At 40.3% G+C, this 12,601-nt stretch overlaps 1 protein-coding gene across 5 annotated transcripts in view; it reads left to right on the top strand.

Annotated features, from left to right (window-relative positions):
- The window catches only part of LOC133836011 (cytotoxic granule associated RNA binding protein TIA1), a 77,084-nt gene that overhangs the window by 47,946 nt on the left and 16,537 nt on the right, over window positions 1-12,601 (top strand). For all 5 annotated transcript variants that reach the window (XM_062266262.1, XM_062266265.1, XM_062266263.1 and 2 more), the window contains exon 3: window positions 12,000-12,087. In XM_062266262.1, coding sequence (XP_062122246.1) covers window positions 12,000-12,087 — 88 coding nt within the window. The remainder of the gene's footprint in view (window positions 1-11,999; window positions 12,088-12,601) is intronic.

Here is a 12,601-nt window from a genome sequence, read left to right as displayed (position 1 = left end):
ACAAATGTCCCCCGAGTGGGTAAAACCAGAAAAGTACTTGACGATACGTAAAAGTCAAGTCAAATTGCAGACGGAACCGACAACAGAGAACAGAGAACCCAGAACATGAAGAGTGGACAGAGAGAGAGAGAGGGAGAGGTGCAGCTTGAAGCTCTCTGCTTGTAATGCTGTTAAACGGGCAAAGATACTGTCACTGTAGTGGTCCCCACACTCATCGAGGGGCAACACTGCTGCTGCTGCTGCTGCTGCTTACGAGCCAAGAGAATGACACAACAAGAGTATACTATGCAATATACAAATATATATACAATTATATATCTGTGTGTGTTTTTGTAGCTTTGTATCTTTGGCCAAGCCCAAGCACTCGGCATCATCGACAACACACACAGTGAGGCAAAAGGGACAAGACAGGAATAGGGGACATGGGACACTGACGGAACTGAGGGCAACCTAGGGGGCAAGCTGGAACGGTAGCAACGTCTGGCTGTGGACTGGGACTGTGACTTGTCCTCTGGCTGAAGAGCAGCTGATGTTGATGATGATACACACTCAAGTGCGCTTTGGGTATAGCAAGTAGTTGAGTAAATATACACACGCACACTCACACACACTCACACACACACACGCACACAAAGAGCGTTAGAGTCGAAGTGAGATAGAGATACTAAAAGCTATGCTGACAATATGCTGAACACTGAGGCCGCCGTTGCTCTTACTTATTTATGCCAATTTTGCTGTATGTGTGTGTTGGCTTGACTTTGCCTTAGATTTGTGTGTGTGTGTGTTGTGCTGTTGTTGATTTTTGGCGTATTCGCTGCTATTTAAACATTTAAAGCAAGACGCTACGTGTGACGCATATCAATCTTTTGGGCCACCGCAAAAACAGAAGAGAAAAAGGAAATTATATATTTAAATACAATTTGATCAGCATGCCATTACATCAACTGTGTGCGCGTACTTTGCCTCAACTTGAATGTAATAAACGAATTAAAGAATTCGCCGCATTTTCCACTGTCTCGACGCTTGAGTGATGTGGCAACAACAACAACAACAAGAGCAGCTCGAGATGCCTTCCGTGCTTTAGCTTACTTGAATTTCCAAGCCAACGAACCAGCCAAGCGAACGGCACAAATGAACGCGAATCAAATCTCGCGAGGGTTGCCGAGAGTTTTGCGTGCCATTCCCCACATTGGTTTTCATTTCATAAGCTTTGCATCAATTTAAATATTTAACGAGTATTTCTCTACTTTTTTTCATTTCTTTTTCGCTGTTGGAGTTGATAACATTTGACAGGGGCAGCTTTAAATTGACTTACACAAAAAAACCAAAAACAAAAATTGGAAAGGGAACGAAATTGTGGCATAGATTAAATGTGCGCTCTCATGAATGCGTGTAGCTAATAGAAACGCTGCTCTGTCTATCACAAAGCGATGGCAGCGAATGCGTTGTGAATTGCTCTGCTGTCTACTCTACATAGAATGTTCGAGGTCCCCAAATGCTGAGACCAACATCGAGCATCGAGCAGCCAGTTCCCTGGCCAGCGTTCGTCAGTTGCAAATGTCCGAAAAAAAGAAATCCAATTTGCCAGACGCGAGCGAACGCGCGCGTTTTTTCCCTCGAGGACATGCGTGCATAAAAAAGTGGCGAGAAAATGAACAAAAAGTACAACTGCACGGCATACACAAATGCTAAAACTAAAAACTGGCGACGGCTGTGCGACTACACATAAAACCCCCTCCCAAAAAAAAAGAGAAAACCAAACTGAAGCAGACCTCGACAGCAGCCTGACCGTGTCCAGAAAACGTGTAGAAAATAAAAATTTCTATTTAAATGGCAAAAATCAACAAATGCAACGCAAAACAATCTAAAACACAAATCGAAATTAAATGACCGCACTTGCACACAAAAGCGCGATTCAAACACACACACACACAAGCATACAGTGGAACATGGCAAAAACAAGCCACTCACAAAAAAAAAACGTAGAGGGAAAAACAGTGCAGAGAACGAAGCGTCTGACTGAAATAAAATGCAGCAGCTGCGCAGCCCCCAAAGGGAGCAACGGACGGGATCCGGATAAAGGGCAGCTGTTGTTGGCTTCTGCTGTGCATGAGAGGGGAGTAGGGAGAAGGGGAGCGGGGGGGGGAAGGCCTGCAGAGTCTGACAAATGCGGATGGCTTCGCGTCGCGATGCTTGTCCAGCGATTTCAACATTTCATTCAGCGGCTGCGATGCGAGTTTCCAATTTGATATTTTCCCCTTTTTTTTTTGGTTTGGTTCGCTTGGTTTTTGTTTCTAGTTAGACTTCTCTTTGGGTTATTGTTGGCATTTGTTCTGCGTAGTGTCCTCAAATACACACACACACACACACACTTGTACACATTCAAACGCTTACATGAAGTGGCCATTTAGTCAGGTGCGCCTTTTGGGTATGCAACATATTTTTTGGAGCGCGACATTTAGCTGACTTTTATTTCATTTAATCGTAAACACTTTAAAATTACTTTAAATAAAGTTAGACTATGAAAAAAGAGTTATTACTAACACTATAATTTAAAACACTTAATTATAATAATATAATTATTATAATGTTTAATGGAATTTTATAAAACATGTTTCCTGATGATGAAAATGGCCATAAAAGATTTAATTTTTGCTTAAGTGTTTGGTGAAATTACATAATGGAATCATAATAGAATATAATCATAGATAGGAAATAGAATTTTTATATACATTTCGCACAAAAATTATATGAATGAATGTTTTACATACTGAATGAATGTTTTACAAATTTCTTTATTTGACAAAATTTGATAAATTTTTAGTAATAATTGGATAATATTTATCATTTCATATTTGTATTATATTCTAAATACTAGAGTATGTTATTAAATAATATATAAAGCTTTCGAAACCATAATTTATTCCATTCACGTCAGCAACTTTAACTATTTTCATTGGCCAAATTGAGTGAGCACATTTTTTGTGTTGATTTTTAGCATGCGAGGTGTTGGCGCGTATGTTAACCTTTTTACAGTGTATGCTTTTGGCCTAGGCAACAAAATTAATTAACTGTAAATGTGCGAAACTAAATAAAGCCACTTTCTCGGGGGCCAAAACCGCACGCAGACACACACACACACCAACACAGACACACACATGCGAGGAGCAAAACTCTCTACAATTAACAATCCAACGCGAAGCGACCCAATTTGTTGTTGTTGCCCAATGCCGGATATACTCAAACCAGATATGCATACATATGTACAAACGTATATAGAGAGACGCATATGTAACAGTCATGTCACGACCTGGAACAGACTGAAACAAACACAAAAAAAAAACAGAGAAAAAATAGGAGAAGCATAGTTAGTAGCCGCCTTTTAGGCTAACACATCTAACGTGTGACCGAGCCAGAAATGCCACTCGGACTAGTTACTCAATGTGTTTGTGTGTGTGTGCGAGTGTGTGTATTTGGTTATATCAACACCTACGCTTACACACACTAAAAACTAGTGACACGACAGCAAACAAAAAGGGAAAGGGAAAAATAGTTAGAAGAGAACGAAAAAGCAAAAAAAAATTTGAAAATAAGTAAGAAAAAGTCTGAAAGCGGTAACCGCAATTTGACCCAGGTTTTTACTTGCTTTTGCGCCCGACAAATATGCAGATTGCATGAATCGAGTGCGGGGAGTGGAGCAGGAGTGTGTGTGAGTGGGAGAGGGAGAGAGCAGTGGGAGTTGGGTCACCTGCGTCGCGTTTACTTTTAACATGTGCTACCAGCAGCAGCGTCGGCGGCAACATACTCCGCAGGGGTGTTTGTCTGCCAACGCTTTTCCCCCGCTTCGGTAAATGCCAGAACAAACGCCGTTTAATGTACGTAGTGGTGGTGAGTGAGATGGGGAAGGGGTGGGGTACAGGAGAGGGGGTTGTCTGTTGGGTATAACTACCCAAAATCCAATGCAAACACATGAGCACATAGACAGTCAGAAAACACGGCCAGGCCATATACAATCTTTGTGCCCCCCTTTTTTTTGGCTCTCTCTCTGTCACCCACTCTCTGTCCCTCTCTTTCACTCTCTCTCTGTGTATCTGTTTGTTGTTTAGTTGAGCGCTTTCGCTTGTTCGTTGTTGTTGTTGCGGCTGCTGTTTAGGTGTTGTTGCTCTGCCCTTAAAAAGCAAACACACGCAATTTCTATTTCGTTCTCTATGTACTCGACACTCAAGTGCGTCAGCAAGTGTGTGTGTGTGTGTGTGAGTGTGTACTTTCTAATTTATAAGGCAACATGTTCGTTTGCTCGCCTTGGGAGCACTTTAATGCATTCGGTTGAGGCCACCAAGCAACGTTGTTGGCCTCCTGGCCTGCCTCTTTTCGATTTCTGATACGCAAATTTGCCATTTCTCTCTGTGTGTCTTTGTCACCGTCTCTGACTCTGACTGCCGACTGCTGTTGCCATAGGCTGCATTGTCTTGTCCTGCGACGCTTTTTACACAATTGTCAACACACACACACACACACTCGCACACACTCGCAGAAGCAAATGCAAATGGCAGCACTCTGGCGACCCTTTGATCCTCTCTAGCCTCTCGCCACCTCCTCCGCTGCCTTGAATAGACAAACAATGACGCCTATGACTAGCATTTAAATGCGAAATTTGCACGCGAGTGGCAACCGGAATAGAACTTGCCCCAAGACTAGCTCACACTCCTCCACTCTCTCTCTCATTCTTTCCCCTACGTTTTCTCTCCTTCTCTTTCTGCTGCTGCCTGTCCTGATTGCTTTATAAGCAGAACCAACAATACATTGATGTTTTTTTTCTTGCTTCCATCATTACTACGCTCTGTTTCTCTCTTCGCTTCGTTTTCTTTCTCTTTCTCTGTGTGTGGCAAATTTAAATCAAATTATTGACATTTGTTTAAAGTCAACGCAGACGACTTGCATACAAATGACTTAAATTTTTGCGCCACGTTTCGCTTTTAAACTGTGTGTGTGTGTGTGTGGGTGTGTAGCTGCAAAATCAGCACAAAAATGGACACAAGAGCCGTAGGCAAAAGGCAAAAAGGGCACACACACACAGTTAACTGATAAGGAGGCAGCAGCGGAGACGTTCAGCATTTTGGGGGCAGCAACCCTTTGCCACAGTTGCCCTTATTGCCGTTGTTGTTGTTGCTGTTGCTTTTACTTTTGCCTCTGCCATGTTTTGTTTTTAATAGTTACTGAATCTCATTAGAATTTAGATGAGTCTTAATGAGTCATTGTTTTACACGTTAGACGGTCGCGATGAGGACGACGACGCCGTTGGCAGCAACAGCAACAGCAACAACAACAATAATAATAACAGAAACAACAGCAACAACAACAACTTCAACAACAACTATGACTACGATGAAGACGCTAAGAATAGTGCAACCCAAAAAGTTTCTGCGGCAACGGCACGAAAAGGTAGCATGCCTCGATGTCAGCAACCCTCGCAGCAGCAGCAACACAAACACACACACACTCAACTACACACGTACTCTTATAGTTAGAGATATAAACAAGCCACGACTCTCTGTATATATATATATGTATATGAAAGTCATTCAAAGCATAGCGAAACGACGCACAGAACACAATGAAACTTTCATTTGATCTGAGAACAACGCGACAACTTGATGAGGATGCTTCTTCCTCAGAAAAGTCTCCCATGTGCCCACAAAAGAACTTTAATAACAGAGACGGCGAATAAAACGTACAGGAAATTGTTGCTAGACTACCGTTGATTACTTTAATTTATTTAATTGCCCTTAAAGCTGGCAGATTTCCTACTTGGTATTAAGATAGATTGAAAGATGGAGATACAATTGGAAATACGTAAAAATATCCAAGATAATTTTCTCTATTTTGAAATATTCAGATAATATATAATACAAATAATATTTATTTAATGCAAAATTATAAATAGATGCGGAAATATTATCTATTCAAACATGTACTGAAAATATTCTTCAAATGAAGATACAATATATACAATCTATATATTCACTAATATTCATCAAAGTGATTTTGCATTAAAATCAAAGCAGATTTGCATTATCGTATTTGAATAGGTGAAATAATAGTCTAATTACATTGTAAAATGTTGGAAAATGGGTAATATATATTTATAAAATAAAAATACATAGAATACTTGAGTAATAATTCTCATTATATTACTGTGGATTACTTTAATTTATTGAATGACATTTTAACGTTGCTGATTTTCTTTAACTAATATAGTTATAACTAAATTCAACCTACCTAAATCGTACTACTCTAATTGCATTAGTTAATTTATGTAAATTGAACATAAATTAAGTATATATAAATACAGAAATCTAACTATTAAAAGCTCAAACAGAGAGAGCTCTATCAAATGCACTTAAGCTAAGCCATATTGCAGCAGACACAATTGGCAGTTGGCAGTTGTCAGGTGGCGGTAATCAGCATTAGACAACAAACATTAACAGCACGAAGGCAACGTCTAATGGTGACAATGAAGACAATAACGACAGCTGAGTGGATGGGGGCCAAAGAGTTGAGTCGAGTCGAGTTGAGTTGAGTTGAGAGTGCTTAAAGTGACTGCAGTTCAATTAAATAGACAAGAGCAAGCAGACACCAAGCCAAGCCAGTTAGTCAGTCAGTTAGGCAGTCAGGAGGAGTTGTAGTTGTAGTTGTTGCAGTTGCAGTTGAAGTTGCAGCTAAATAAGTTGATTGGCTTTCAGTTTTGCATGCAGCTGGTGCTGGAGACAGCAGCAACAGCAACAGCAGCAGCAGAAGGCATTTACTTAGTTGCGAGGCGCTCGTAATTAAGTTGAAATTAAAGTGCAAAGTTTGCTTTAAGTTAACGCGCGACGGCGCCATCGTTTCGCTCCGTTCGCTAAACGCTAATTAGATCTTTTAGTTTCATTTTAGAATGAAGCGAGGGAGCTTCTATTTTTGCTGCCTCTTTGCGCTGGCCATCGCATGCTGCATGCAAATGAATGAAATTAAAAGCACATTATACTTTATAATGCTCGCTGATTTGAGCCAGGCAAATTTAATTTAAAGATTTCGCTGAGCCAAGACGCTTATCAGCCAGTGCTCTGTGTCCCACTGCCCTCCACACAAAAATGAAGTCAAATTGTGTGTCATATATCAAAGTAAACTGCCTGAAAAGAGAGAATGGGAGATGAAGGGACTCCATTTCTATCTCTGCTATTGCCAGAGATAACCGCAATGCCAAATTGCGGGCATAAGTGACTCTCGAAGGCACACACACACATGCACACACATAAATGACACAGAATGTGGGAATGGACCAAATTGATTGGATGCCCCGGCATTGATCAAAGTCATAAGTCAGCGAGCTGTTGGCCGTGGCATACAACAAATCTCCATATAAATATCCCTTTTGCAAGTCAAGTTGTCCTTTTTTTTGTTGCTCGTGCACAGCACGTCTAAGCAACTGGATTATTAACATTTCAATATAATTTGTGGCCCAGCTCAATTCAGCTACATCTCTGACTTTCTCTCTTCTCCTCTCTTTGCTCACGACTCTGTTTTGCCGCATTCATATTTTGTTTAGTCCCCAAAAACTGGGCTTGCGATTTGCTTTTTCTGCTGACGCTTGGCAAAATTAACGCTCCTCAGGACTTTGATCCTTTTTCCTACACACACACACACATACGCACACATTAGTATGTATGGCACCCCACAGCGTGTTAGTCCTGTGTATTTGCTTACATATTCATCAATTTTTTGGGTTAAACTGTGGGAGTTCCTCATCCCTCCCCCAACCAATTTCAGTTGGTCCTTCTCTGGCTTTTGCCTGCACGTTTTGTGGTTGCTGGCGTCAAATTGTTTGCTTATTTTGGGCTTTTATATGACAGCAGGCAGTCCCAGCAGTTCGGTCAGCTGGTGGTTTTTTTCGACTAGCCGCTAAACGCTTTTAGCTTTAATGCACTCTCATTTAAACCCCTAAAAGAGTACATAATTGCCATTACGATTACGCATACGCTCTGTGGTCAATGGCCGGATGGCATTCGCGAAAAATTAATTTTTACTATATACTATATACTATACCGAAAAATATATGCGCAAAACTGGAGCAAAGCAATCAATAATGAATATGAAAGTATGCACAATTTTTGTGCTAATCGATGCCAAGTAATCGATAAGCCAAATGAAAAGTTGTTGAACAATGCGCAAAAATATAAATGGAGAGCATAGGAAATTTAGTAACAATAATTATATAAGAGAACTTGAATTTCGGAATATTTATCTCAATAAATAAAAAGATACAATTAAAAATACTTAAGCGTGCTGCTAGACAAGAAAATAAATTAAGTTTTGAATGTCTGAAAAAATAGATTTGCTAAATAAATTATTTATTTCTGAATATAGCTAACTTGGAAAGTTTAAGTTTTAAGTCGACCATTAATAATAATTGATATAATGTTAAATATTCTATTTAAGAGTATATAAGTTAGTAATCCTATATCTATCACATATATTTTTTTTGGAATCTATAATATATCTAATATAAAAATAAACTTGAAAATGCTGCACGTTGATAGTACTTTTTAAATATCTGAACAAATTGATATGCCAATGTAATTTATTTAGGATTTTGTAATATATATGAAACAAACTTAAATTACTGCTCGTTGATGGCATTTCTTTTATTTTTGCTAAAGTGCTTAAGTGGCAATCGATAAATGTTATCTAACTGTAACAATTGCCATCATTGCAAAGGCTGTTGCCCCTTCGTCTCAGTTGCCCCTCCTGTGATTGCGTGTAATTAAGCGTTGCAGCTTTATGTAAGACAAACAGGAAATAAGGTTTAGCACAAATGCATAAATAACAATAACACACACACACACACACACTTACATATGAGGCGAGGTAACGACTCGACACATAAATAAAGGCATACAAACAATGGAAACGGATAACACATAAAATTTACAACAACTCTAGTAACGCCAACTAAAAGCTGTAAAACACACAGCGCCCTTAATCAAAAGGTACAAGTGGGCGTGGCACATATGTGTGTGTGTGTGTGTGTGTGTGTGTAGCGCACTACTAACACACTTAGTCCACATATCCTGTGCCTCAGCTTTGTTGTTTAGCCGGGCTCTCTTTCAAGTCAAGTCAAGTCGAGTCGCAACCCAGACGCGTCCTCTGCAAATATACAAAACACTTGTTACAGCCCAAAGCCCAAAGCCCACGACCAACCACGTTCCGTGTCTTTGCCAAGCGACTGGCAAGGATTTATGATTAATTTATGTGCACGTGTGCTGTGTGCTGTGCTGTGCTGTATGTCCTTACATTTGCTATCGCTATCGCAGCGTTGAGAGTGTGAGAGAGAGTTCTGCCAAAAACTTAATTAACTCATTACATACGCACAGTTTTAATCAGGCAAACGAGTTGACGAGGCAGCGAGGCGAGAGAAGAAAGAAATGACTGCCAAGCTCCCTTGACACGCTGACACCCGAGGCAACAATGTGGTTGATGCCACAAACGAGCTACCGATACAGGACTCGACTCGACTCGAGTCGTAGTCGTCAATTTAAAGCTCCCTTTTGACTGCAATTAGCGTACACGTTTTGTCTGTCTCAGTTGCTCGCTATCTGGCCTCTCTCTCTCTCTCTGTGGGAGCAATAAGAACTTTTGCGTTTCGTTTCGCTTCATGAATATTACATTCGGTGGCTCCAATAAGCCAAGTTGCTGTCGGTCTGGCAGCCATTGAATGTGAATTCATTCGCAAGTTGCGTGCATGCCTCAATTGTCTTTGTGTCTTCTGTCTGCCGCCTTTGACTGCCAACAATTGACTCACAATAATGACAACTACTCGACGAGAGTTCTGGCCAACTTCAGCTGAGTACTAAACCCGGCCGCAGAATACCTTTACAATGGGCTCGTTAATGGTGGCGTATACGCAATTTTCAATTAAATAAAAAGTATACGCAGTGATTTTCCCCTCTGTTTTTTTTTTGGTTTGTTTTAAAAAGCCAACATCACATAGCCTTTATAACTCACTCAATCTGCCGTCCTCTCTTTCTCTCTCTCTCTCTCTTTCTCTCTCTCTCTCTTGCGCTCATCATCGTCATGTGGTTGTGGCTCGACTGGGCGAATTGCTTTTAATATTTATTTAACACAAAAGCTTTCCGCATTACGTTTCTGCTGCCGTTAATTTTTCGCTTTGCTTTTCATTTTCGCAAAATTACCGGAAATGTTAATTTCTGCACGTGCAGCAGACGACGACAGCGACAGCGACGACGACGATGACAAGGACACAGGACGCAGGACATGCAGCAGTCAGGCTGGCAGTCAAAGCCGCGCCCATCAACGTCGCCAACATCGTCCTCGTCGTCGTTGTCGTTGTCGTTGCCATCGTCGTCGTCATCGTCGTCGTCATGCCCCAGTTGAATAGTGCTAATTATTTAGGGTAAGACTTCTGCCTCTCACTGTGTGTGCATATGTGTGTGTTTGTGTGTGTGGTGTGTTTGTATTTGTGTGTCTGACGACCCCCAAAAACCCACTGCGTTGGCCCTTAACCCATTGCCACCCCAAGCGTTGCGTTGTTGTTGCTCCTCGCTGCTCGCTGCTGCTTTGGTTTTACTCAGCTTTAGAGCTTCGAGCTGAGCTGACACAAAAGCATACGAAGGACAACGGCAACCCCCTCCCCTCGCTTGCACCCCTCTTTCACCCCGCTTTCTTGTCAGGCAGCAGCACTCACGACGGCGGCAGAAACGTTGCGACTTTTTCTGTGCCAAAGAGACAAAGCACACAAAAATAATAATAAATGATTGCGTTTTGAGTGTATGTGTTTGACTATGTGTGTGTTTGTGTGTGTCTTGTATGCTCACCATGTTTGTGTGTGAGTGTGTGTTTGTGCATGTGTGTGTGTGTGTGCATCTTGCACTATGCGTTTGTGTTTGTGCAGCCTGCATGACAGCGAAAGCCTTTGAATTTGTGCACTCGCTGAATTTGGTATACAAGCATACCGAGAGTACATACTGTACACATATTCCCCTCTCTTATGCCCCCTACGCCCGCCCCCTTCTGCTCTACTCACCCCTGACAACTGTGTACATAATGCGAGGCTGACATTTGGCCTAATACAACACGATTTGAAACTCGGGCGACTGCTGCAAGCTTACTTGCAATTAGATTAAGTTAATTAGTAATTATACACATTTCGCTGCAATTAGACGCAGCACAGCACAGTTAATTAATTAAGCGAATTAATTAAGTATCAAAGCAGCAGCGCAATCATATGACAGCACTCAAATGACACAGCTTAAGTACTTTTTTTATATAGAGTAATTTTTAAATTGAGACACATCTATTAATTAGGGAGCTAAACATATAATAACAATTTGCAAAATATTATATTTTGTTATATAATTTCAACTTTAATACATTGACAAAACAAAACTTCCACATCATCATCTATCACCTTATAACTTAAGGAATTCTATAAATTTGCGAAAAATTCAAAATCTTTCATGTTAAAGAATTGATTGAGAGAAGTATGAAATAGCTTTCGATACTTCTGGAACATTAATTGATATGTTAGTACTAGTATGGACCTTTCTAAAGGTACTCCATTTATCGATTATCGGTTTATATTAATACATATATGTATTATATATTACTCTAAAGTCCATCACTATGCAATATGACAGATATTCCTTATTATGATGAAATACATTTTTATATTTTCCTGTAATCAATCAAAGATGAAGACATAATAAAGTTTGGTGGCTAATAATTTAAAACTACAATTGTTATTTAAAAGATTAAGCTAACGTCAACTATAAATGAAAATAACTTGCAGACAAATGCAATTAGTGCAAAAGTAAGAATAAGATAAAAGTTATTTAATCTTTATAATAGAGTTAAGCACTTTACCATTACTTTTACTATTAAGCATAATGCACGAACTTAATCCCAATATACTCATTGCGTCTTTCCATTCTTTCTGATTGCAGAACAATTCCACATCTTTGTCGGCGACTTAAGTTCAGAAATTGAAACTCAGCAATTGCGCGAGGCATTCACACCATTCGGCGAAATCTCGTAAGTATTTTAAATGCAAATTTCTCATTTGCCAGTTAACTTTTCATACACCAAAGTTCCTCGAGCTCCACGCACCTTTTTCCCCATTTTTTGGTCTACGTTTCCGCCGCTTTTCTTTCGTTCTTCAGATAAAGGGAGGAGGCACGACGCAGTCGACGTTCGACGTTGATTATTGGCAGGTGCATGTGTAGTGCTTGTGCTCCACCTGTGGTTGAAAAGAAGTAGAAAGAGAGGAGAGGAGTGAAGGAGGTTACGCAGTAAGCCGCTTGGTGGCTCACATAAAAAATTCATAACGGCGCGAAAAGTACATTTATGTAAATTTCACTTAAGCGAAACTCTTTTGGCAGTGTGTACTTCGGCATGATTGTCGTCGTCGCTGCTTCTTAAAGTAAACACAAAAGTGTCGCATCAGTTATTTCTGTGCACAACAACTGTAAACAGAGCGCAGCCAAAAAGCGAGGCATTTAAATATTTAAGTTGCTCTTTTTCAGCTTGAGCTGATGGTCAACAGCAG

Source organism: Drosophila sulfurigaster, chromosome 2R (genome assembly GCF_023558435.1).
Source record: "Drosophila sulfurigaster albostrigata strain 15112-1811.04 chromosome 2R, ASM2355843v2, whole genome shotgun sequence".
Lineage (NCBI taxonomy): Eukaryota > Metazoa > Arthropoda > Insecta > Diptera > Drosophilidae > Drosophila > Drosophila sulfurigaster.
Note: the sequence above shows the minus strand (reverse complement) of the source record. Positions and strands in the feature narration are given on the sequence as shown.